The sequence below is a fragment of the Cavia porcellus genome, unplaced genomic scaffold, assembly GCF_034190915.1.
Source record: "Cavia porcellus strain 051 isolate PalLab524CR breed Dunkin Hartley unplaced genomic scaffold, mCavPor4.1 scaffold_22, whole genome shotgun sequence".
NCBI classification, from domain to species: domain Eukaryota; kingdom Metazoa; phylum Chordata; class Mammalia; order Rodentia; family Caviidae; genus Cavia; species Cavia porcellus.
In genome coordinates, this window is record NW_026947505.1 from 49,004,799 (window position 1) to 49,027,789 (window position 22,991).

At 34.6% G+C, this 22,991-nt stretch overlaps 1 protein-coding gene across 8 annotated transcripts in view; it reads right to left on the reverse strand.

The window, feature by feature from the left end:
- Window positions 1-22,991, reverse strand: part of Ube3d (ubiquitin protein ligase E3D) — a 134,967-nt gene that overhangs the window by 72,465 nt on the left and 39,511 nt on the right. For all 8 annotated transcript variants that reach the window (XM_063233159.1, XM_063233157.1, XM_013158110.3 and 5 more), the window contains exons 7-8: window positions 22,010-22,118; window positions 19,340-19,503 (exon numbers count right to left, since the gene is read on the reverse strand). In XM_063233159.1, the coding sequence (XP_063089229.1) occupies window positions 19,340-19,503; window positions 22,010-22,118 (273 nt within the window). The remainder of the gene's footprint in view (window positions 1-19,339; window positions 19,504-22,009; window positions 22,119-22,991) is intronic.

A 22,991-nucleotide genomic window follows, 5' to 3' on the forward strand; every position in this document is an offset into this window, starting at 1 on the left:
CCCCTGCCCTCTGCTTCATAATTCTCATTCCTCCAGGAGGCTATCTAGATGGCCACTTCCTCAGACCAGGGGAGCAATTACTCAGTGGGCTTGGGGAGTAAATGTTAATGCATTACTTAGATGTAAGACAGTGTGCTACATGGCATGAAGTGCATTCACCCATTGGAAAGATGGATTTTAACTACTGTCTTTTATACTACAAAATGTCAGCTTCATCTCAGTATTCAGGAATAAAAGCAGCAAACTTTCATAAAGATCAGAAAATAAATATTTTACTGTTTGCAGGACATCTGAATAACTATCCAACCCTACTGTTGTATGGAAAATACAGACCAACAGTTTTTATACAGATAGGTGTGACTGTGCTTCAGTAAAATTACAAAAGCAGGAGGAGGTCTTGAATTTATCCTGTTGTCTGTAGTTTGGCTATCCTGATCTAAAGCAAGAAAGCACACCTTAAAAGAGACTTGTACCATATGGTAATATAAGTTTTTTTTTTCTTTGTAAAGCCTACGTCAATTCTAGTCTTCATCAACAAATGTGTATTGGTTCCTTATATCTCCAATAAAACCTTTCTATCTATAATTTTCATCCTCTGCTCTGTTTCTTCTGAATAATACATAGAATGCAGAATTTGTAGCCTTTTCAAAGATTAAGGACTTATTTTAGAAACTAAAACTACAAATACTAGCCAAGAAAAATGTAGATGCACAGATATTTTTTAATCCAATTTTAGAGTTCAACTATCCTGAAATTTGCTGCAGGTGAGGGCAATATGTCCAAAGACTCCAGGTTTCTGTCACCTCTCTTCAATTAGTTGTCTAGTACTTTATAACAACTACTCCAAAACCTGGCTTAAAAGAATAAAGTTTCTATGCAGCAGGAAGTTAGAAATAGCTCTGTGCCTCTGGTTCAGTCTCTCCTAAGATTACAAGTCAAGATGTTAGCAGGGTGGTAGAGCACTTCCCTTCCATGTAGGAGGTAGGGTTCGGTCCTCAGCATTGAAGCGGAAAATGTTGGCAGGGCAGGACCTAAAGATATTCAAAGACTAGACAGGGACTAAGGAACCTGATTCCAAGATGGTATACTCACATGGCCACTGGCAGAGGTCTCAGGTCCTTGCTACATGGGCTGTCTATGGCCCTAGTTTCTTCACAGTGGTAGCTGGATTTTCAGATAATGAGCAATCCTAGATTCACAGTCAGAAAATTCACTGTGCCTTTATGACCTGTTCTCATAATTCACTGTCATGTGGCTTTATTCTATTTGTCAGAAGGAGTCACTAAGTCTATCTCACATTCCAGAGAGAAGGGAATTAAGCTCTGTCCCTTAAAGGGTATAGTATCAGATAATCTGTGAACATATTTTGGAACTATTTGATATACTTCCAAATAACCCTATGATACCAAGAAAGTAGGATTGTGTTTAATCTACCTGGAATCCCTCATTGGTCCTAGCACCAATGCTTATTAAGTAATACTTGGCATTGACTCATTAATTCACTGAGTTAGGGACAGATTAGGTAGTTTTCCATAATAACCCTGTGGATTTGGTAGCAAACAATATTTAGAACAATCTAATAGAATCTTCAGATATTTAATTTTCACAAATGAATTTTTCCATAAAATGAAGAATAGGTAACAACTGCTGAGCTATGCTTCCACAGCTAAAGAGCACATCCTCCATAAAATTTTGACTAAGGAATATCTTATATAAGAAGATGAAGAATAAAAAAAGAAAAGCATAGTAATCACTAACCAGTTAAAATTTGCTTAAAAAAAGAAAAGCATAGTAATCACTAACCAGTTAAAATGGGCTGAAAAAAAAAAAAAAAAAAAAAAAAAAAAACCCAGAACTTTCACGTAACATTTCCTAAATTTCCAACTTTTGGAATTTCCCCTTAAGGTTTTTTTTTTTTTTTTTTTTTTTTATTCAGGCTCTGCATATCTACAAAGCTGCCAACTATACAGCCTCAGGAGTCAGAGCTGCCAAGCATAATCAATATGGTTACAGAGAATTTTGATGCACAAGTCACATTAACATTAATTAGTGTCACCTATAAAAGTACAAGTGCATTAGTAAGAAATTAATATCTTCATGTAAAAACAATTGTAAGTTAAATTTTATTATATTTTCTTTGTTTCAACAGGTTTTGATATAAACATGCAGAGAATTTATGTAAATATTCCAAGAGATCCCATACTTACAGATCATGTCTCCGAGGTAACAGAAGTTGGACCTTTGAGTAGTCTATATGTGTAAAGATATCTGTGTTCTTTAGGAAAGGATAAAGTTAGGAAAACTGGAATTTTATAATGGAAGTGTGACCTAAAACAGATGATACTTTGGAAGTATTTTTCTTTGGCTTTGAGACATGACACTTAGCTGTATGTGCATATGTGAATAAATATCCAGCAGCTGAAATTCCTCATAGCCCTGTTTATTTCTATCTACAGTCCTGGGTTCCCTGTATTCTAGACAGTTCTATAAGACAGGCTGGTATGAACAGTGATGCTGCTTGACACAGTTAGTATTACAAACCATTCCAGAGTTCACTTTTACTTGAATCCCTCACTAAAAACTTTGTAATTTGGTTATTTTTTTCTGTAGTCACTGGTTAACTGCTGATGGTCTGAATAACATAAATATCAGACACAGATTAGTTCAATTACTAGACTATATAATCTACAATAGCAAGACTGTTAGTTTTCATTCTTTAATGCATACCTAACAATGTTTAGTTGGATGCATGAATGAACAAATAAATAAACGCTGCATTTTATCTCTGTACCAGTAGGATAAGGTTCATATGTATTAGCAAAATGCATTATTTAAGTGCCTTAACACATATTAATTTTAATTTTTTAAATACTGTAAATATAAATTCTCTTACAAATTCCCTTTGTTTGATGAATATAGAAATTGCCAATAAGGCTGGAGGTGGTAGCGCACACACCTGTAATCCCAGTACTCAGGAGGCTGAGATGTGAGAATTACCTTCAGTTCAAGGATGGCCTGGGCTACATAGTGAGTTCAAGTCCAGCTTGAATGACAGAGCGAGACCTTGTCTCAAAAAATAGAATAAAACAAAACAAAATAAAATAGAAGTTGCCAATATGAGACTACTCTTCTCCAATCCATTCGTTTTACGAAGTATACCAGCATATAGTTGGCATACAGTAACGCCTGCCAACTGACACAGGAAGTATCTTCCCTTTGTGAATATATATTCCCCAATCTCCTGTTTAAAACTTTTTCAACTTGCATTCATTTAATATTGGGGAAATATTTCTTTCAATATTCACTCTGATCCATAAATTTATGTGATAACATTGTGCAGTTTCTCAAAAGTGTACCCTTTGGAACAAGGGTTCTCATCAAAAATGGTCCTATGGTCATACAAAATTTCTATACTATATATTACTCTTAACAGTTCATATTTATACTTAAAGTATTGTGGTACTTGGGTATCTTGCAGTAAAAATGTCTACATATAATTTCACTCAGTCCTCAGATTCACAATTTACAAATAAATATGATTTATAGGAACCAATTATATATTACAACATTTTTAATGACAATTTCAATTGACACTGACAGTGGCATCACCCCTCAAAAAATCATTTAAAACTTGCAATTTCCCATCTTCACACCTTTGCTCAAGTTGTCTCCTCTTCAACCTTCTGCTCCCAATTATATTTTTATCATTAGTTCTCATCAGATAAAGTTTTATCTTCTCTATAAAACTTTTCTAATTAGAATTAATCAGAAAGCCCCTTGCTTATGTCTATCATAGAACATGACATGTGTTTCTTATAGTTTTTATGTAACTTGTTACTTTCCAAGATAAATTATTATTCACTGGAAATACAAATCTGTCTTATATTTTTGTCTTCCATATCTTTAAACAGAAAGCTGCACACAGAGGAAGCCTAAGTAAATTTTCTGTTGAACCAAATCTGCATTAAATGTTCACAGCAAGAGGAAACTAAATCTTCAATTTACAAAAACACTATATATAATAAAGAGTTAGAGATGACACTTATAAGGACCACAAGTTTTTAACTGCAAAATGTTAAGCATTATCTATCACTAAACATGAGGAGATTAAGCCCCAGAGAGTAGGCTACAACTTGGTCTGGCCATAGCTATAGTCAACACAAAGTCTATATTCTATGTCCATCTCTAGTCTCACACTCCTCACCCTGCAAAATGCCAAATGTCCTTCTACAATTTGTCAGTGCTTCAACTGTTTTGACATCTCAAAACCAAAAGTCCTATCAATTCTCCCCAAGGCTAAGTAGGAGAACTTTTCTGTGATTCTTCTTACTTCAAAGTATTTATACCTCTAAACCAGGCAAGATTCCTAAATTTAAGAAATACATTTCTACAACAACATATGAAGCTTTAATGGCAACCTTTACAATTAGAACTCCACAATGCCATAGGGCAGTGGTGGCAAACCTTTTAGAAATTAGTGCCCAAACTTCAATTCAAAACCTACTTATTTATTATAAAGTGCCAACATGGAATTCAATCTAAATACTGAGGTTTTAGTTTAGAAAAAACAACTCATATGGTAGCATGTTTTATTTTAAAAAAGGAAGAACTTGTGTGCTATAGGTTTGTCATCATTGTTCTAGGCTTATTATACTCTTCTAGAATACACCTTTGTGTTATATATAAAGTGAATGAAAAATCAAAATATTTATAAGCATCTGAAAAACTGCTCAGTAAAAAATTTATCTAAAATATCGCTAAGCAATTTCTTTACCCTAAAGTTCTGTTTTGAGACAGAAGTTCCTAAACACAAACCAAATGACTTCTGCAAAGAGATTAAAAATGGCTGGTAAACTAAAATGGGCCTGTAGATTATACAATGTCTAAGCAAGCCTAGAGAGTGGGGAGGCAGATATATAAGTAATTACTGAAATTCTGTCAAAGAATTTCAAAGAAAGCAAATCAAACAATATCTCAATACAAAGGTTACTGAAAAAATAAAATATTTGTGAAAAGGCCCACCACGTGAGTCAAATATGGAAAAGAAAGAGACCGAAATTACTTCACAAACAGGCAACATGGTTTGAAGCTATACGGCAATAAACTAAATTGAGTTTGGGAGCAAAATTAAGGCTGTTGTTAACAACTAAGGAGTGGAGAGTTGATGCTGTAATTAGGTTCAGAAGCAGAAGCCAAGTTTATATTTCCTTAGATAGCTAAAAAAAAGAATGAGATACAGGATTCTGAATGGTATAAACCTGGAGTCCAAACCTACTCTTAACTAATCTATTTCTGCCACTCGTTCAGCTTTCTAGATAGTGGCTTCAGATTGATAGTCTATAAATACTGATACAGAAGAATATGCACTCGACAGAGCCAAGCATTTTGAAGACAGACCTATTCTTCAATTCTAGTTTACTATAGCTTAGCTGTGGCTTAGTGGGCAAGTAACAAATTCTATACAGCACTCCCCTCCCCACCAGAAATGTCATGAAGTTTCAATGATATGTATTGAAAAGCTTAGCACAAGTCTAATGCATAATAAAACCTCAATTCATGAAGGTTATTATATCATTAAAACCACAATATATATCCTTGAATATTTTAAAGGGAAAAGGAACTATATCAAGTTTATAAGAAGAGTATATGAATCTAAGGAAAACACAAAAATTCTACTCCTTTAAAAAGAAAAAGACGTGGGAACAGTGGTCTATAATGTCCCTATAACCCTTATGTGAACCTAGAGACACATTCAGAAAACTGAACTATGCCTGGATCACTTCAAAACTCACCTGAATAATCTAACATATAAACTACGAACTAAGCCTCCCAGTCTGCCCCTTTAGGCTTTAAACGTGAACTCTGTGACAAAATTAGCAAGGGAAAGTTAGTGCACCAGTAAAGGTATCATCATTTTATGCTGCTAAAAATGGAAAATAACAGATGTTGGGATATAAGAGTAAAACAAAAAAAAATCCACAGAGTCTAAAATAAGTCTCTATGTGTTTACTTTTATACAATTCCTAAACATATAGGAACTGTTTGTCAGCCGTGGCCACCAAAGAAAATTTTTATAGCTCTGCTAATGAAGATCTACCCATAAAAGAGTACTTATAACCAAAGGCATCAACTTTCCTATCAATCAATTTCTTATAGAAATACAAGGAGTGATCATAATACATGGTAAATGTTCAAATAAAATTTAGTATGCAAAACACACATTTTCCATCAATCCCCTCAAAATACTTCCTCTAAATTTTAAGATACTTTTCCCACTGTTCTTGCCAATTTCTGAAGTAGTGCTGAAGTCCTCTTGTGCAAATGTCTTTATGAGCAATGGTCAAAAATACAGTGACGGCTGCTGCCAAGTGCCATCCAACAGAAACATGGGCTTGTATAAAACATTAGCCATCCCTGAAACTTTTGGCTCTTTCCTAAAGTCAAAATGACCATAGAAGATAAACATTACTAATCAGTGCAGGACTTTGAGGCAACCGCAACAGCATAACTAAACACACCCACAAAAGAGGGCTTCCAGAAATACTTCACAAAAGAGCAAGAATGATGGGGTAAGTATTGAGGGAGATTAATGGCAATGTATGCTTTATTGTAGTAAACTGTTTTCAAAACTTAAACATTCACTTTGGCTTTCAATCATACCTATTATAAAATAAATATAAGTTGACTGAGTGTACAGCCTAATGAGTAATTACATACTCTTACCAAACACTGAACTATGTGTGACCTTCACAGATAGATGAATGTTTGAGAAGCTGCAGTGCTCCATTCTGATTGGACATGTCAGAGCACAAGACAGGCAAAGGAAAAAGTAAGGCTGGGTGGGGGTGCTTAAACTGGAGCCAGGCTGTTACAGCCCTTGTGTTTTTTAATCCAAGGAGAAAATTTGGGTAGACAAAAAAGAAGCAAGGGAAACAACTGAAATTACCTGGCTGGCTGTGGGATGTAGCCTGGACCAGAGGAACTAGTCAGTAGAAAAAAGGTAAATAAATACATGAAGAGGGCCAAGCATTTGTATTAAATCAAATGTAATGATGAGAAAAGAACAGACGTGAAGGACACTGTGAAGAAAGAATGGACTTCATAACTGGCTGGAGGCAGGGAAGTGAGAGACAAAGGCCACTTCAGGTTCTGGAGCCCAGCTGACTAACAAACAGAACCCTGAGGCCATTAACAGAGATACAACCCAGAAGTAACATGTTCATCAGCGATGCTAATGAGTTCCTTCTATGTTGAGCATACTGAATTTGAGAAGTCAGTGGAATATCCAGTAGAGACAACAGAGTCCAGACAGAAAGATGAAAGATAAGATTGGAAATATGGAATAAAAGTTATACTCAAGAGAAATTAGAATTTCTTAGAACAAAAGAATTTGGCAAGGAAGAGAAAGTCAGAGAATATATTCCATTAGGAAGTAAAAGTGGCATGAAAAGGAAAGAGATCAAAAAAAAAGAAAAAAGTGAAGCGGTCAGGGCACAGAAGGAAAACAAGAGAATGCCAAAGCAAACACTTCCAAGCAGAGAGGGTGAATAACATTGCATACTAAAGATTGCGAAAAAGCACATAATTATGCTTCACAGGTGTTCACTTGAGATTTTGAAATCAGCAGTTTCACTAAATGATCAGAAGCATATATGGATAAGCTAGAATGATCTCCTTAAACATGACAAAAAAGCAAAAGGCTTTAATTCCAATTTCAATTTTGACAGGTCAAATTGTAAAATTTCTATGTGTCAAAAGAGATATAAGTGAGTTATAAGGTAAACAAAGCATCAATGTTCTCAACCAGATAAAGGAATAACATTCATAATCTATAAATATTTCTAACATCACTGACAGATGGACACATACACAGACACCAGCTTAAGCAGATAAAGAAATATGAACAGGCTGGTCCTAGAAGGATCTCAAATGTCTAATAAAGATAATCAAAAATGTTCAGCCACACTAGCAATCAAAGAAACAACTTTATTTATTTATTCATGTACTGTATCACGAATCAAACTCAAAGCCTCATGCTTGCTCAGCTAACAATCTTTTTAAATAGGAGACAATTTTATCAGATTAAACGAAATTAATAAATTTGATAACATCAAGTATTGGAACGGACATGAGGAAGAAGATAAGTTTCAACTAAAATAGCCACTAGTAGAGCAACTGGACAATACCTATCAAAATTTAAGATATCAGTGTAAGGAGTATTCCTGATCTGATAAAAAGAACAGGGTCTTCTGGGGCTAATGCCAGCCTCTGGAGCAGGTTATGAGATCAGGAAGTAAGGTGCTGCTCACAAACTAAAAGTACAGGGACATGCTGAAGCGATGTGGAAGCCTAACACAGCTCCCAGTAGCCAAAGCTGGAACAATGTGAGCAATAAAGGAAATAAACACAAATAAAATTAATAGGAATATACTGGATCCCCAAACATCAGATTATATAGAACAAATATGCAAGAAACCTTGCAAGATAAATGTTTTATCAGTTGCAGATTCAGTGAAATTAGAATAAAGCCTGGCATTCAGCTAACAGCAATGTACTAACATTGGTTTCTTTTTTTTTTTTTTTGTACTGGGGATTGAACTCATGACCTCACGCTTGCCAGGCAGGCACTTACGCCACTGAGCTAAATCCCCGGTCCAGTTTCTTAATTTTGACAAGGTGCCATCATAAGGTAAGGTAATAACGTATGGGAAACTAAAACAAGGTGGGAGTTCACAAGAACGATCTGTACAATCTTTGCAACTTTTCTGTAAATCTAAAACTACTCCAAAATAAAAGGGTTATTTAAAAAAATTAACATAAATATATGCAAAGAACAACTCCATTTCTTTCTCTGCCCTGTTAACAAATTTTTGCACAAATGCACAAGGGCTTTCACTCAGAATTATTAGTATCAGAGAGAAGTTTAAAACAATTTTAATAGGGCTGTGTTTGGTAGCCCACTCCTGTATTCTCATTTACTGGGGAGACAGAGGCAGGAGGATCACAAGTCAGAGGCCAGCGTGGGCAACTGAGCCAGAAAGATGTTTAAAATTTAAAGAGGGGTTGAGAATACAGCTTAGTGGTAAAGCACTTGCCTAGCATGCGCAAGGCCCTGGGTTCAAACGCCAGTACTATTAAAAAAATAATCATAAAGAATGTCTAATTCCTATATTAATGCCTATATTATGAAATATCATACAATATAAAATGCCTATATTATGAAATATCATACAATATAAAACTGAGCTGAATCTATATGTACTGAAAACACAATATTGCACGAAAAAAAGTTCTAAAAGAATTAGTTATGGTATATATAATATGTTAACAGAAAAAATATTTCTGTATTATTTCTAGGGGCATATATAAACTATTTGTTTATGTGTAAAGGTCTGGAAAAATACACAGCAACCTACTTAGTGATAACATACAAGAGCGGGGGATTAGCAATAGCAGAAGGAAAATGTGACCTTGATCCTGTAACTTTAAAACTGTTTTACAAGCAGCATGTTTTATCATTTACCTAGGGAATCAGGAATGATCCTCTTTTTTTTTTTTTTTTTTTTAAAGTTGGGGAGAGAATTTTTCTCTGACATAAGAAAATGGCAAAAGTATGGTTCGGCAGTTGGTGTGGTGTACTGCGACAAACATGTCCTTGGGAAGCCAGCAAGCACTGGCTCCCACAGTGGATGTTACAGTAGCAGCCAAGCTTAACAATGCCAATGAAGAAAAGTCCCATTTCCGCTGGTTTTCAATAGAAGTGCACGTACCCAGAGGATTCTTGCATTCATGTGGATTCTTCTTTTTTTAAATCCCAAAGTAATATTGAAAGAAACTGACTCCTTTGCTCTACTTCAGTTGAGCTTAGTTAGACTCCAAAGTTCAGTTTCAACCCAGATGTCTAGACTAACAGCTGATACATTTCAAATGCTTTACATGACAAATGTAGATAACATCTTTTTCTTTAAACTTATTATCCTATTTAAGCCAATACATTTCCTTACAAAATGGAATTTTAAATATTATATGGAAAATTCTGAAGAAAATTTAACTTGGAAAAAACATTGAATAGCTGCATTAAGGACTCCATTAAGGACCTGAATTTTTCTTAATATATTTGAAAAAGAGAAAATTTCCCATCAATAAACTTTGTTATTTCTGAAAATAACAGTTTGAACAGCTTCAAATATATAATTAAAAGCTTTCTTTTTGCAACAGCTAAGCAATTAGTGATTAGAAGCTACAGTCCCTTGCCAATTCTTAATATTCATTGAAATAGGGCACAAAGTTTCTGCAGTCTGTCATTTAATATTATAAGAGTAACACAATATTCTTTGTGAGGAGACAAAAACCTTAGCCCCGATGAAACCATCATCTCCTTTCCTTGTGTCTGTACTTGGTGGGATGATAAGCTGGAAAAAGCCACACCATAAGAATGACTAACACCGTAAGAATGACTAACATCACTATAAATCCGTGATCACAAAGCTCAGCTGGGAAATGAGTAATGCCTATCAATCCCCTACATCCTTGGTCATCGAACCACCCCCCCAGTGATCATTAAAATTCCCTCCATTTCCTCAAACTTCTAACTGTCCACCATGCCCACTACTTTACCTTCTAGCCCTCATTCAGTCTCTTAATTTTCTACATTACAATAAAATAGAATCCACTAGAAGACAAGTTTATTTTTTTTTTCTCTTTATCTTCCCAAAGCCTATTATGGAAACCTATCCCATATGGTGTAATTTTGATCATTTTTGTTAAAAAAAGGAAAGTTATACTGTTCCTAAGGCTGCCTGTTCCAGAAATTTGAGATACCAAGCCCCTGGAACTTTACCTTATCAGCCATCTCTTCCTTCTTATGTGTAACTAACCTCTCTTTAACAGGGGCCTCCCTATTGGCTTTTAGGTGCACTGAAGGTAGCCTGACTCCACTGCCTACCTTCAGCCAGTTTCTGTCCATTTCCTACCTCACCTGCTCTCCATATCCAGTCTTCTGAAACAGCTGTCCATATCTGTCTCTGTCACATTTCCTCTTATTTTTTGCTCAACGTTCCAATCCAGTTGCCAGCCCAGTCATAGACAATGCTTGCTATCATCACTGACGACTTCAAGCTCTAAATCGTATGCATTTTACATTTAGCATCTAACCAGAACCACTTTGTACTTCTATAAGCATTTTCTTTCTTAGCTTGTATGACACAATACTTAGCTGTTTGCTCCTACCTCTATGCTCATTCTTCTAGTGCCTTCCCAGACTCAATGGCCCATAAAGGTAGATGCTTTCCACGGCTCAGTCTTATATTCTCTCTCACTAAAGCACCTTGCCCATGATCTTGGCTTCAATTAGCACATGATATGTAGACAATTCACAGATTCACAAATTCAGCCCAAAACTTTCATCTGAACTCTAGGTCTACATTTTAACTTTCTATTTGTTCTTGAATGACTTGAAAATATCTCAATCTCAAGCTAGAAAAAAACTCAAGTTCATGATCTTCTACCAAAATCTGATCTTCTTGTAATATTATCTATCCCATAAAGAGTGGTTCCTTCCCCAAATCCCATCAATCACCAAGCAACTGACATTTTACTAAGTATTGTTCATCTGTCTCAGTTACTGTCATCCTGGTCTACACTATAATCACTGTTTTGGGTTACTGCAATTAGTTTCCTATCTGATTTACCTATATCTTAAGTTTCTATATTACAGATAAACTGCTCTCTAGGTGGCTGCCAGAATAATTTTTCTTTTTAGACAGAACATTCACTAGGTTCTTACTGTTCTTAGGTTAAATAGTCAAAATTGCTTCAGGTGTCCTTCACTGCCCCGAGTGACCTGGCTCTTCACCACCCCACCCACTTCTTATTCTGTCCATTACAGCCAGCATGGCCTTCTTTCTCTCCCTGTACTCACCTGAGCCTCTTTAAATTGATTTACCCCTTAGTTTCTCTCACCCAGTTGAGTCCTTCTTATCCTTCAGCAAGCAGTCAAGCATCAACTCTTCATGGAATCTTACAATACAGTTGGGTTCCCTATGATTTGCTCTGTAGTGCCACATCTCTGTTAGAAAACTGATCAGGTTGAAAATTATGGATTTATTTGTCTTTCCAAGCAGACTATAATAAGATTTGCTGTATCTACAAAAAGCCTTAAGGATAAATTCCTTAGCTCTGGTTTCTTTCCTACCCACCCTCTGCCCTCAATCTCTGCAAAGTTTGTAAGATGCTAGTGCATTATCTTCTTATGGTAATCAAGATGGTAACAAAAACGTGGACCAAGAGTCAACAGCTGAAAAAGCAGGAAAAGGGAAGCTTGAAACAATTCCATCAGAGGATATCTGATATGGAAAAGAGGGCCTAAGAGAAACTGTCATGTTATCTGAATATCTAATGAGTGGTTGTATTTAAGAATCCGCAGATCAGTTTTAGGTAGCTCTGGATGACAGTTTCTGGAAGGTGAATTTCAGCCTAACAAAAGGAAGATCATCCCAACAATAAGAACCTCAATGTGTGTGTGTGTGTGTGTGTGTTTAAATTGCAGCTTTGCTATGATGTGGTAGTTTTAATCAGATATGACTCAGAAATACCTCACATGTGGTTAGAAAACATTTGTAAGAATCCAGAAAGAACTTCATATGTACATTCGCCTTCAAGCTACCAATCCCAGCCCCTTACCCCTTTTATCTCCAAGCCATGTCTATACTTGTCACACATTCTTTTATTAGAAGGAAGAAACCACATTATCGTCAAGGAAGCAATCCCAGAGACGAACTGCTCTTTATAGAAAAGCTGGAGTCTCTAGACAAAAAGCTTACATTTATTATACATAATAGTCTTATTTTCTGTCTCCTTTTTAATGACTACAAATGGATTCATGGTGAATGTAGGGGTTCCAAATAAAATAAGTTTTAGTGTAGGTCATTGTACTCACACAGTCCAAAGGAGGAGGAAGTGAGTTATGAACTTGCTTAATAATGAAGAATGGTTTCTAGATGAATATGCTTTGGTGACAATATAAATCTTGCAGACCAACATGTAAAACAGATTTTTAAGAAAATTTTTTCTTTAATTTTTTCTAATAGATACTGACTATTTTCCTGTATTTTTTAGACTAACTTCCATACAATGGATTCCTATTCTAAGAAGCTAACTCAATGCACTTCTGGGGGGGGGAAATCAACTTTTATCTTTAAATTCTGATACATAATATCTGTTATGAACATACTATAAATTGGAATTTTCTGTTACTGATGTTACATATTAAAATACATATCAGCCAAGTATACTACAATAACCTGCACATTTGGAGGTATTACAAAAGTACTAACACCTAAAACAACCAGGGAAAATTTTCTTGAGGAAAATACACATTTAGTAGCAATTTCAGACCTAAAATTTTATTTTAGTAGCTTTAATTCTCTTTCTATCACTGATAAATTGACTGCTTAAAGTTATTTCTCCTTTTGATCCTCAGTTTCTTCACAAATAAAATACAAAATTTGAACACATTCATCTCCAAAGTTTTTTTATGCCACCTTGCAAAGTGTCTTTGTGACTTCTATATAGGAAGTACAATAAATATTTCCTTGGTATGATTTAATAAAGTGCCTTTAGGGCTTGATGACGACATTAATTATTAATTCACTAACTGATTCATATATTCTATTGTCATATTCAAACATTACTAAAATAAGTTAACACTATGTATGTTACCAGATTACACAATTATTAAAAAGGTTTTTAGATATTCTATTGAATATAAAATTATCATAAATTAATACTTAGTCTATTTTATGTTTTTAATTAACTGAAAAAGCCAATTCCTCTAAATCTAGACAAAACCATCTAATTTTACCACCAAAGTATTTCAGGCAATGATAGGCTCTGCCATACTATGTATAGTATCAAAAAATAAGCAGTGTTTTTCAATATGACACTGAAAGCATAGCAAAAGCATAATAGATAAATGGAACAATTAAATTTTAAAATATTGTGCATCGAAAGATACAATTAACAGAGTAAAAAGGTAACTTACAGAATGGGAGAAAAATTTGTAGATCATAAATCACACATCTCATAGGTAATTAATACCCAGAGAATATAATGCACTTTTTCAACTCAATAACAAAAAATCTAGTAATCCAATTTTAAAAATGGAAAAAGGACTTGAATAGGTATTTCTCTAACAATGATACACAAGTGACCAATAAGATATGAAAAGATGCTCAATATCACTGTTAGAGAAATATCATATAAATCAAAAGCACAATAAGATATCATTTCACACATAGTAGGATGTCTGTTATCAAAAAGAAACAGAAATAGCAAGTATTAGCAAGGAATTAGATAAATTAGAATGCTGTGCATTGTTGGTAGGTTTGCAAAGTGTTATAACTGCTATGAGAAACACTACAGGAGTTTCTCAAAAAAATTAAAAGTAGAACCATCATATTATCCAGTGATTTCCTTCTGGGTATAAAACTAAAAGAATTATTCCTCTCACAGAGAAACAGAGAAGAATCACAATAAATGTTTCTAATCTATTTTACCATTTATTCTTTTTATTCTAACAAAGATAATATGTGAAGTTATAGAGATATTGGCTCATACCATAACAGAATTTCTCTTACTGGTTCATCTAAAAATAATTTCAAGAAAATTGTCAGCTATGCCATACAGAAACACTTTGGTCTCAAGAGATAGTCCAGAGCAGGACTATCAGGTTTGGTACTACTGGCATTTGGAGACAGAAAATTCTTTGTTGGCTGTGGAGGGCTGTCATACGGCATTACAGAATGGTTAGTGAATTCTTGTCTGTAGGAGCAGTAAGCCTCCAAGTTGTAACAAAAAATGTCTCCAGACATTGTCCTTTGTGGCACACAATCACCTGCAGTGCAGAAAATTTGAAGCCAAAGATGAAGTGATAAATTGGCACATATTACAAAAGTTAAAGTTCAAAGCAAAAAAGTTAATACATGGGATCTAAATGCTGATGTAAGATAGAATATACCACTAATACACAATACAAAACAGCAAAAAACTATTAGTGCTCATCACTATGTGAAACTGGTTAGAGCAAGGAAGGAAAGGATGAAAAATAACAGACTTCAAAATGTTGAGAATGGTTGCTAGAAAGAAAGAACATTCTAAAAATAGTATATGCCACTTTTTTTGGGAGTGTTCAAGGAAATAAAACCTGGTTATATTTGCTATTTTCCTCTTTTAGACTACCATCTGGCAACCCACACTTCCACTAGAAAAGAATTCTAGCCAACTGGACTAAAAATAGTTAATGCACCACCTCATGTGTCAAAAATATGCCAGAATCTAGAGTTTGCTCAGTCATGCTCCAAAAAAGGAAGACACTAAATGCCCTCAAAGGACAAAGGCAAATAACCCACAGTGTATTTACCCGACTGCAAAAGGCTGCCCCTTTCTTGGGGGAGAGACAGCCAAAACCATAGAAGGAAAAGCACAAGAGAAGTACTTTTACACAACAGGTCAGCTAATCAAATCCATTTATTAGATATCACCTTTCCCCAAAGATACTTAGAATTTAAAAAGGGGTAGAGGAGACTACTAATCAAATATAGCAGAGCATGACTGATTACAATTACTATATTTCCAGTCTCATGAGAATTTGTTAACAATGAGTAAAATAATGGGACAAATGGGTCAAATTCTTATAACACTCAAGGAGGAAGTCTAGAGATTTATATATAACAAATAGGAGGTTTATCACCATAACTGAATCTACAACTACATCTGTAAGTTGCCAAAAGACAAATGGCCACATCCAGCCTAGGATATCCTTTGAACTGTCTTTCAGTGATCCATGAAGACAGACTATGGTCCAAGAGCCTGGAGGCACCAATGATGAACTATAATTATCACACATAAGGATCGGAACACCCAGTGTCATTGTATACATACAAATCATATGTTTTAAAGGTCTTTTACAAGCAGTCAATCATTAGACATTTGGGGGAACAATGATGTGAAGAAAAGGTTGTAAGTTCTATCCCACTTTTTACCAACTAAAAAGCTAACACAGAAACAAAAACAGTTAACAGAAAAAATAGAAGGCTTTAAGTGCAATTATTAGTCTGACAGGGTATTGTACCATTAAGAACAAATATGACCTAAGAAAATTTTTAGTGAACATTCACATTTAGACGCATCTGTATGAAATGCTAGAAAACCAAAGACAAAAAGAAAATCTTGAGGATTTTCAAAGAGATAGAATAGGTTCAAGGCATTTTCAGACCTTCAGGGACTAACTATAGCCCAAGATCAAAAGAACTATTAGAAATCTTATAAATTAAAAAAATGAAACAAAGAATATTAAGTGAAAAAAATAAATTGCAGGATACCTTATAAATATCTTTATAAATGCTACTTATAAATGTTTTTAAATCTATCAAACATTATACATTATTACAGAAATATACAACAAAAATACATAAAAGTATTTATGGTCATAAATATATGAGATTAAGAAGTAAAAAAAAACGAGTCAGATGATTGACTTGACTATCTAAAAAAGAACAGCAGTCACCATCACCAGAATCACAGATGATCTCAACATTGGGAAATAGGTAAGATGGAGACAAAAAGAGAAATGTCACTCTTGTTCTAGTGCAGAGTACAGATATTAAATCTAGATATTGATAGTAAAAGCAATTACTTTATAAAAATTTTAAGACTAACTATAAAAATAATTTTGAAAGAGATATCTTTTACTTTCAAACTATTAGAGGAAACAACACAGAGAAGTCAACCAATCTAAAAGATAGTAGACTAAGCTGGGTATGGTGGTAAATGCCTATAATCCTACCATTCTGGGAGGGTGAAGCAGTAAGATCATAAATTTGAGCCCAGCTTATGCAATTTAACAACTTGCCAAGATCCCATTTCAAAAATTTAAAAGTAAATAAATAAAAAAATAAATAGGCCCGGATTTAACCCCCAGTACTTCAGGGTATGGGGGGGCTCAGACTACATTCAACAATATTTGTAGTCCTAATAAATGACTACAGATATATGAATCAAATTCATTACTAAAATAAGGAGACTCACACACTGGAATTTTAAAAAATATCCAACTACATACGATTTACAAGGTACATGTTAATAAAACATACGTAAATAAAAAGACAGGATAGGTGAAAATAAAGAAATGCAAAAATATACATCAGTAATTTTTAAAAAGTAAATACACCAATATTCACATGAGGCAAATTAGAAATATAAGAAACGTAACATCAAATGAAAAAGAAGTAAAATCTATTGACAAAATATGCAACTAGCTAAACTGTTGTGCACAAACTATGTATCTAATAACATAGCTTCATAATAGACAATAGAAAACTGATATAAAAAATGAAAGAAAGTTACTTTCATAATCATTTTGTGATTAGACCTTCTCAAAAGTATAAATTTCGAATAGGTAGAAAAGATAAACATAAACGGTTTTAATAAACCTGACCATATTACCAAAATACACAAAAATGTACACACACACAACTCCAATATAATGTAATCAATAAACAGCTCAACAGCTGACCATGTGTTAACTCATTTCCCCAAAAAAGTATCAAAATGTAAAATGCATAAACATGTTCTAGCTGGGTGCGGTGGTGCATGTCTGTAATCTGAGCACTCAGGAGGCTGAGGCAGGAGGATTACCATGAGTTTGAAGTCAGCCTCGGGTACACAGTAAGTTCAAAGCTAGCCTGAACTACATAGAGACCTTTTCTACAAACAAACAAACAAATACACAAAGCATATTCTATGATCATCTCTTACTAAAACATAAGGAGAGTCTATTAAACCTATTTTGTTTATTTTGTTTGTTTATTGTCAGATGGGCAAAAATGTAAATGGTAGTCTGGATGACAGCACAAAGAAACAAGAACTTCTGGTGGGAGTAAAAATTTATGATGCCTTTTTACAAAAACAATTTGGGTTTATCCACTAAAATTGAAATGTGCAAATCCTTTGACTCAGTAGTTGTACCTTTAAAAAATCCTCTTACTAAAATAACTTACATATGAAATGGTATGTAGTTCAACATGAATTATAACAGCAAAAACTAACAACCCAAGCTTCACCAATCAAAAATAGCTAACTTATCACAGTCTATCCATGTCATAAACTCTTAAGCACTGACTTGGCAAAAATCACGAAGACAAAGCATTTGTTTTTTTTTTTTTTTTTTGTCTTTTTCCTTTTTATCGGTACCAGGGATCGAACTCACGACTGCCTGCTCTCAAAGCAGGTGCTTATGCCGCTGAGCTAAATCCCCAGCCCCGTAAAGCATTTTTTTAAGTGTAAATGACACATGAACTATTCAAATTACATGAAGATGCAAAATGAATAGAAAAAGGAATGGAAGAATACTCAGTATAACTTGTGCTTTTAGAGAGGGACACATAAAGAACTTTCATGTGTAGTTTACTATTTAGTTTATATATGTTTCTAAGTATTTGAATCTTATGATTTGGGCTACTTGCGTAATTTTTAAAAAAACAGTAATTTTTTTCTAAAATATCTTATTTACTTTCCAGAAAAAAAAAAAAAAAAAACTGGCACTCTCTGCTCTTAGTACAGATATGATCAAATCCATATGAGACTACAAACACATACAAAACTTCCATTTGCCCAAATAAAATAACTTGCTGTGCTCTCTACTAGAAATACTCTTCCCTTAGATAGGGCTCACAACTTCACTTCTTTGAAATTTCCACTTACATAAATAGCAACTTATCTGAGGAGTCATCTCTGACTTTCACTATAAAATAACAACTTCCTCCACCCATCCTACCCCTAGCCAACTACCTTACCTGGCTTCATTTTCACAATTCACTAGCTGGATCTTCACGTACACTTTGGGTGGTTTGACTTATTGTCAAATCATAACTCAGAAGGCAGGATCTATGTTTGTCCACTACTGTTATCCTGAATGCCTGGGGAGTACTATCATTAGGTACTTGTAGCTATTAGTCTAATGCAGTTTCGTATCCAATACCTACTGACAGCTGAAATTACATGAAAAAGACTGATTATTTTTAAAGTAAAAGCAAACTTTCCCCATGTTAGTATGAGTCATTTGCAATAATTCAGTCTACTTTATAATCATATTCAGCAGCATGATTTGTTTAATGAATTATTTATTAACATCAACATGGAACTAAAACCCAGTGTGTGACAAGAAAACAAGAGGGGCCTGGCGACGTAGCTCAGCACACAGCACCCACCAGGCAGGCACAAGGTTGTGAGTTTGATTCCCAGCACCAAAAAAAAGCAAGAAAAGGAAACGAGTACAACTTACTTTTCATTTCTACTTTTGATGCACGGCTGGTATAGAACCTTGACAGCGTTACAGGAAGAACTGGAGTCTGATTTCAATGTGTCTTCAAATAAGGGAAACTTTTTGATCTGCTTGGAACATTTCAAAGATTCAGCCACCAAACTGTCTAAATTTAAAAGCCAGAGCTAAAGGTATAGAGAGAAAAGCTCATGTTAGGAAAATATTACCACTATAATTTTTATGACTATTCAGAAAAAATATCATAAAATATACCAGAAAAAAATGGAGACTCGTGTTTCTAGTTTGTAAGTCAGGTAGACTTTTCAAAGTATTTCATAGCATTAAAAAACAAAAAAACTAATTAAGGAAAAACATTTAATAAAAAATAATAATATTGTTTGTAATTTAGAGACCTTTTGGAGGGGCACGGAAGTCAGGGGCAAAAAACAAAGAGAAAAACGGGCAACAGGCAGGAATAGAACTAAGAAGAAATGTGAAAAACAAAAATAAAAAATGTTACTATGATTAATAAGGAAATGCAAAATTTCTATGTCAAAATTTTTCTTTCATGAGCTTAAAAAACATAGGAAGACTGACATCATCCAGTTCAGAACATGATTGGGATGAGCATTCCATACCCTGCTGAATGAAGAGTGCTTTGGGATTTGGAGGCGTGAGAGTCACTTGACAGAATGCTCCCAGGGCCAAGACTGAGATGGAGTAAGTTAATGCAGAGGGGAAAGCTGCTCAAGGCTGAAGGATGCAGGCTGCACTGCAACTGGGCTTCGGCCTGGTCCCATGATCACTCCAGAGCTTGAACTGGACCTACGACTTAAGACTCTGTGCTTCAAGTTCAAACACTGACAATAGGCTAATGAGGGCAGGGATGAGCAGGTGACAGTGAGGACTAGTAACTTTCTGGGCAAGGCAGTATCTGTCATCCAAAGACAAAAAGTACAGAAAGAGGCAGCTACAGCTATCAGCATCCAACAATGACCCGGATAGGATTTGTTGGTCAACAGTCAAGAGAATCTAGCTGGGACACTAACAATATCTACCTTAAGGGATAAATTAGTATGATGTTCTTGCAAACTGACCATTATATGAATTTAACATGTACAATTTCTAATAATTGCAAAGATTCATTTCTAAAGCAGTACTAAAATGTGTGTAAAGGGGCTGGGGATGTAGGTCAGCAGCACAGCACCTGCCTGACAAGTGTGAGATCATGAGTTTAATTCTCGGTACTAATAAATAAGTAAATAAATAGAATATATGTAAAAATTATTTTGTTGTGGCATTGTCCTTAACAGCCAGCTATACAGTGAAATTCCAACCATTAGTCAGACCTACATTTACGCTAAAAAAAATCCTCATGACCTATTTTTATGTAAAGAAAGTATAATGTAGAACAGTATACCTATAACACTCTTTTTTAATAAACAAATACCTGTGAGTGTACACTACACAGTTGTATACTGGAACAAGTATTGAACTTGTCAGATTGTTCACACAAGTACCTCTGGGAAGCACTGTAAAGCAGGAGAGATAAAGGGGCCAAGATGGGGGAACTAACCCTTATGTTCTTCATGTTGTCTTAATGTGTCTTAAGAATGTATTACTTCACAAACATTTTTAAAATTTAAATATACATTAGGAGGAGAGTAAAAAGGGATAAAAAATAATTAAGATGTGTTATGTACATGTACCAACTCTCCATGAGGAATGCAATCATTATGTACTACAAACATATACTAATAAAAATATATATATAAATACATATGAGAACATTTAAAGTTTCTACTCTTTATTTTCAATCTGAAAATCTTGCAGTAAGACAAACCTAAAACTTTAAGACTGAGTATTAGGTGGATTTAGCATCAATTCCAGTCAGAAAATATTTCACCTTTCCAAAAAATCTTCAGGAATTAGAGAAGCACGAGGTCTCAATAACCAATGATCAGTTATGAAGCTATTTCCAATTATAAATAACACCAGGCCCTTCCTCTCTCTCAGTCCCCCATTTCCTTACTACCTGGTGAGTTCTGTGAAGGCATTCTTGTTCTAACTTGAATATGTAGAACAGGCCTTTCAAATGAGACATGCTCAACATATGTTAACAGGCTGAATAGAAATGGCCACAATGCTTGGTTTTCCAGATAAACGCCCAAGTTCATTTTGGCAGAGGATTACTATGAATAGAGATAGTGTTAGGTCCCATGGTACACGTAAGGAATGATTCTGCTATCCGTAGAGCATCTTTTCCAAAACTTGGCACTATTGCTCAACCTTCAAGGTGTCAGAGGCAAGCAGAAACAATAGGAATAGTAAGATATACTTTAAAGAGCATCAAACACAAAGAAAAACATGACTTAGAAAGACGTTGTACTGACCAAAAAAAGCCACCATAAACTTAGAGTAAAAAACAAAACAAAACAAAACAACACTATGTCATTTGAGTTTCTAAAGGGCAAGAATCTGGGTTTCTTTCACTCTATATCCCTAGAACCTAGTACACAAAGGTGTTCAATCATTTGTTACTACATTAAGAAAGTGTAATTTGTAAATTAAACATAGTGAAAATTCAATTTGGATCATTTTCCTTCTAAATTTGAAAATTGAAAGAATGAAAAAATTAAGTCATTTCTGAGACTAGTAGGATATAAAAAAGTAGATGAAATAATTTCTTACCAAGATATACACTTTGCCATCCTGGCCTTGAATAGTGTATCTAAAAGTGCTTCTAGCTGAGGCGAGTTCTACCAGACATTCTGCAACAACACTCTGGACAAACTGAGACCTATTTGAACAGAAACCAATTTTCATAGTGCAACTTTCCTAGTAACTAGCAAGATAAGCCAACAGCACCCAGAAGGCACTCAAAAGGCACAGACGTCAGCATGTCACACTTTTGTGTTCACCGCGCCTTTCCTTACAGTCTGTGCTAATGTGGATTTTAGCATATTTTAATATATATTTTAATATATTTGTCTTTGTTCCATTCTAAATCATATTCTTTATTCACTAATCCCCTCCACTGACAAAAAAAACCACATTTGAACAAGTTGATATTTCATTTGTACTATAGCACAATAAACATGAATAAGTTACAAAAGGTAAGAAATTTATTCCCAAACAGTTTTATCTATGATTTATTTTTCTATTTAGATCTCCTGAAAGTGACAGCTCTAAGTACAAAATAAAAGAATATTCAGTAGGATAAAACTGAAGTTGATAATTAAATTAAGGATACCGGTTAAATTTTGTTTGTAAAGTAAAAAGATTAAAAGAAAATACATACTAACAGATTTAAAGGGCAAGTACATTTAAAAAAAAATTTTCCCCACACACTGGGCAAGTGCTCTACAAGAGTTACATTCCTACTTCCTCTCGGCCGCCCCCTTATTTTAAATCGTAAAACAGTGTCTCACTAAGTTATTCTGGATACCTGGCATATAGAAAGAAGCCTGCATGTATGCACACATGTTTACACACACGCACGCGTGTGCGTACTCTCTCTCTCTCTCTTTTAGAATTAGAAGAGTTATAGAGACACATCTGCTTAGCAGTAGTATCAAACCTATGGCACATATGCTGCATATGGGCTGTTTGTAACATTAAAACCTCTAAAAAGTTAGTCATCATTGGCAAACCTTTATATAATAGCAAATTA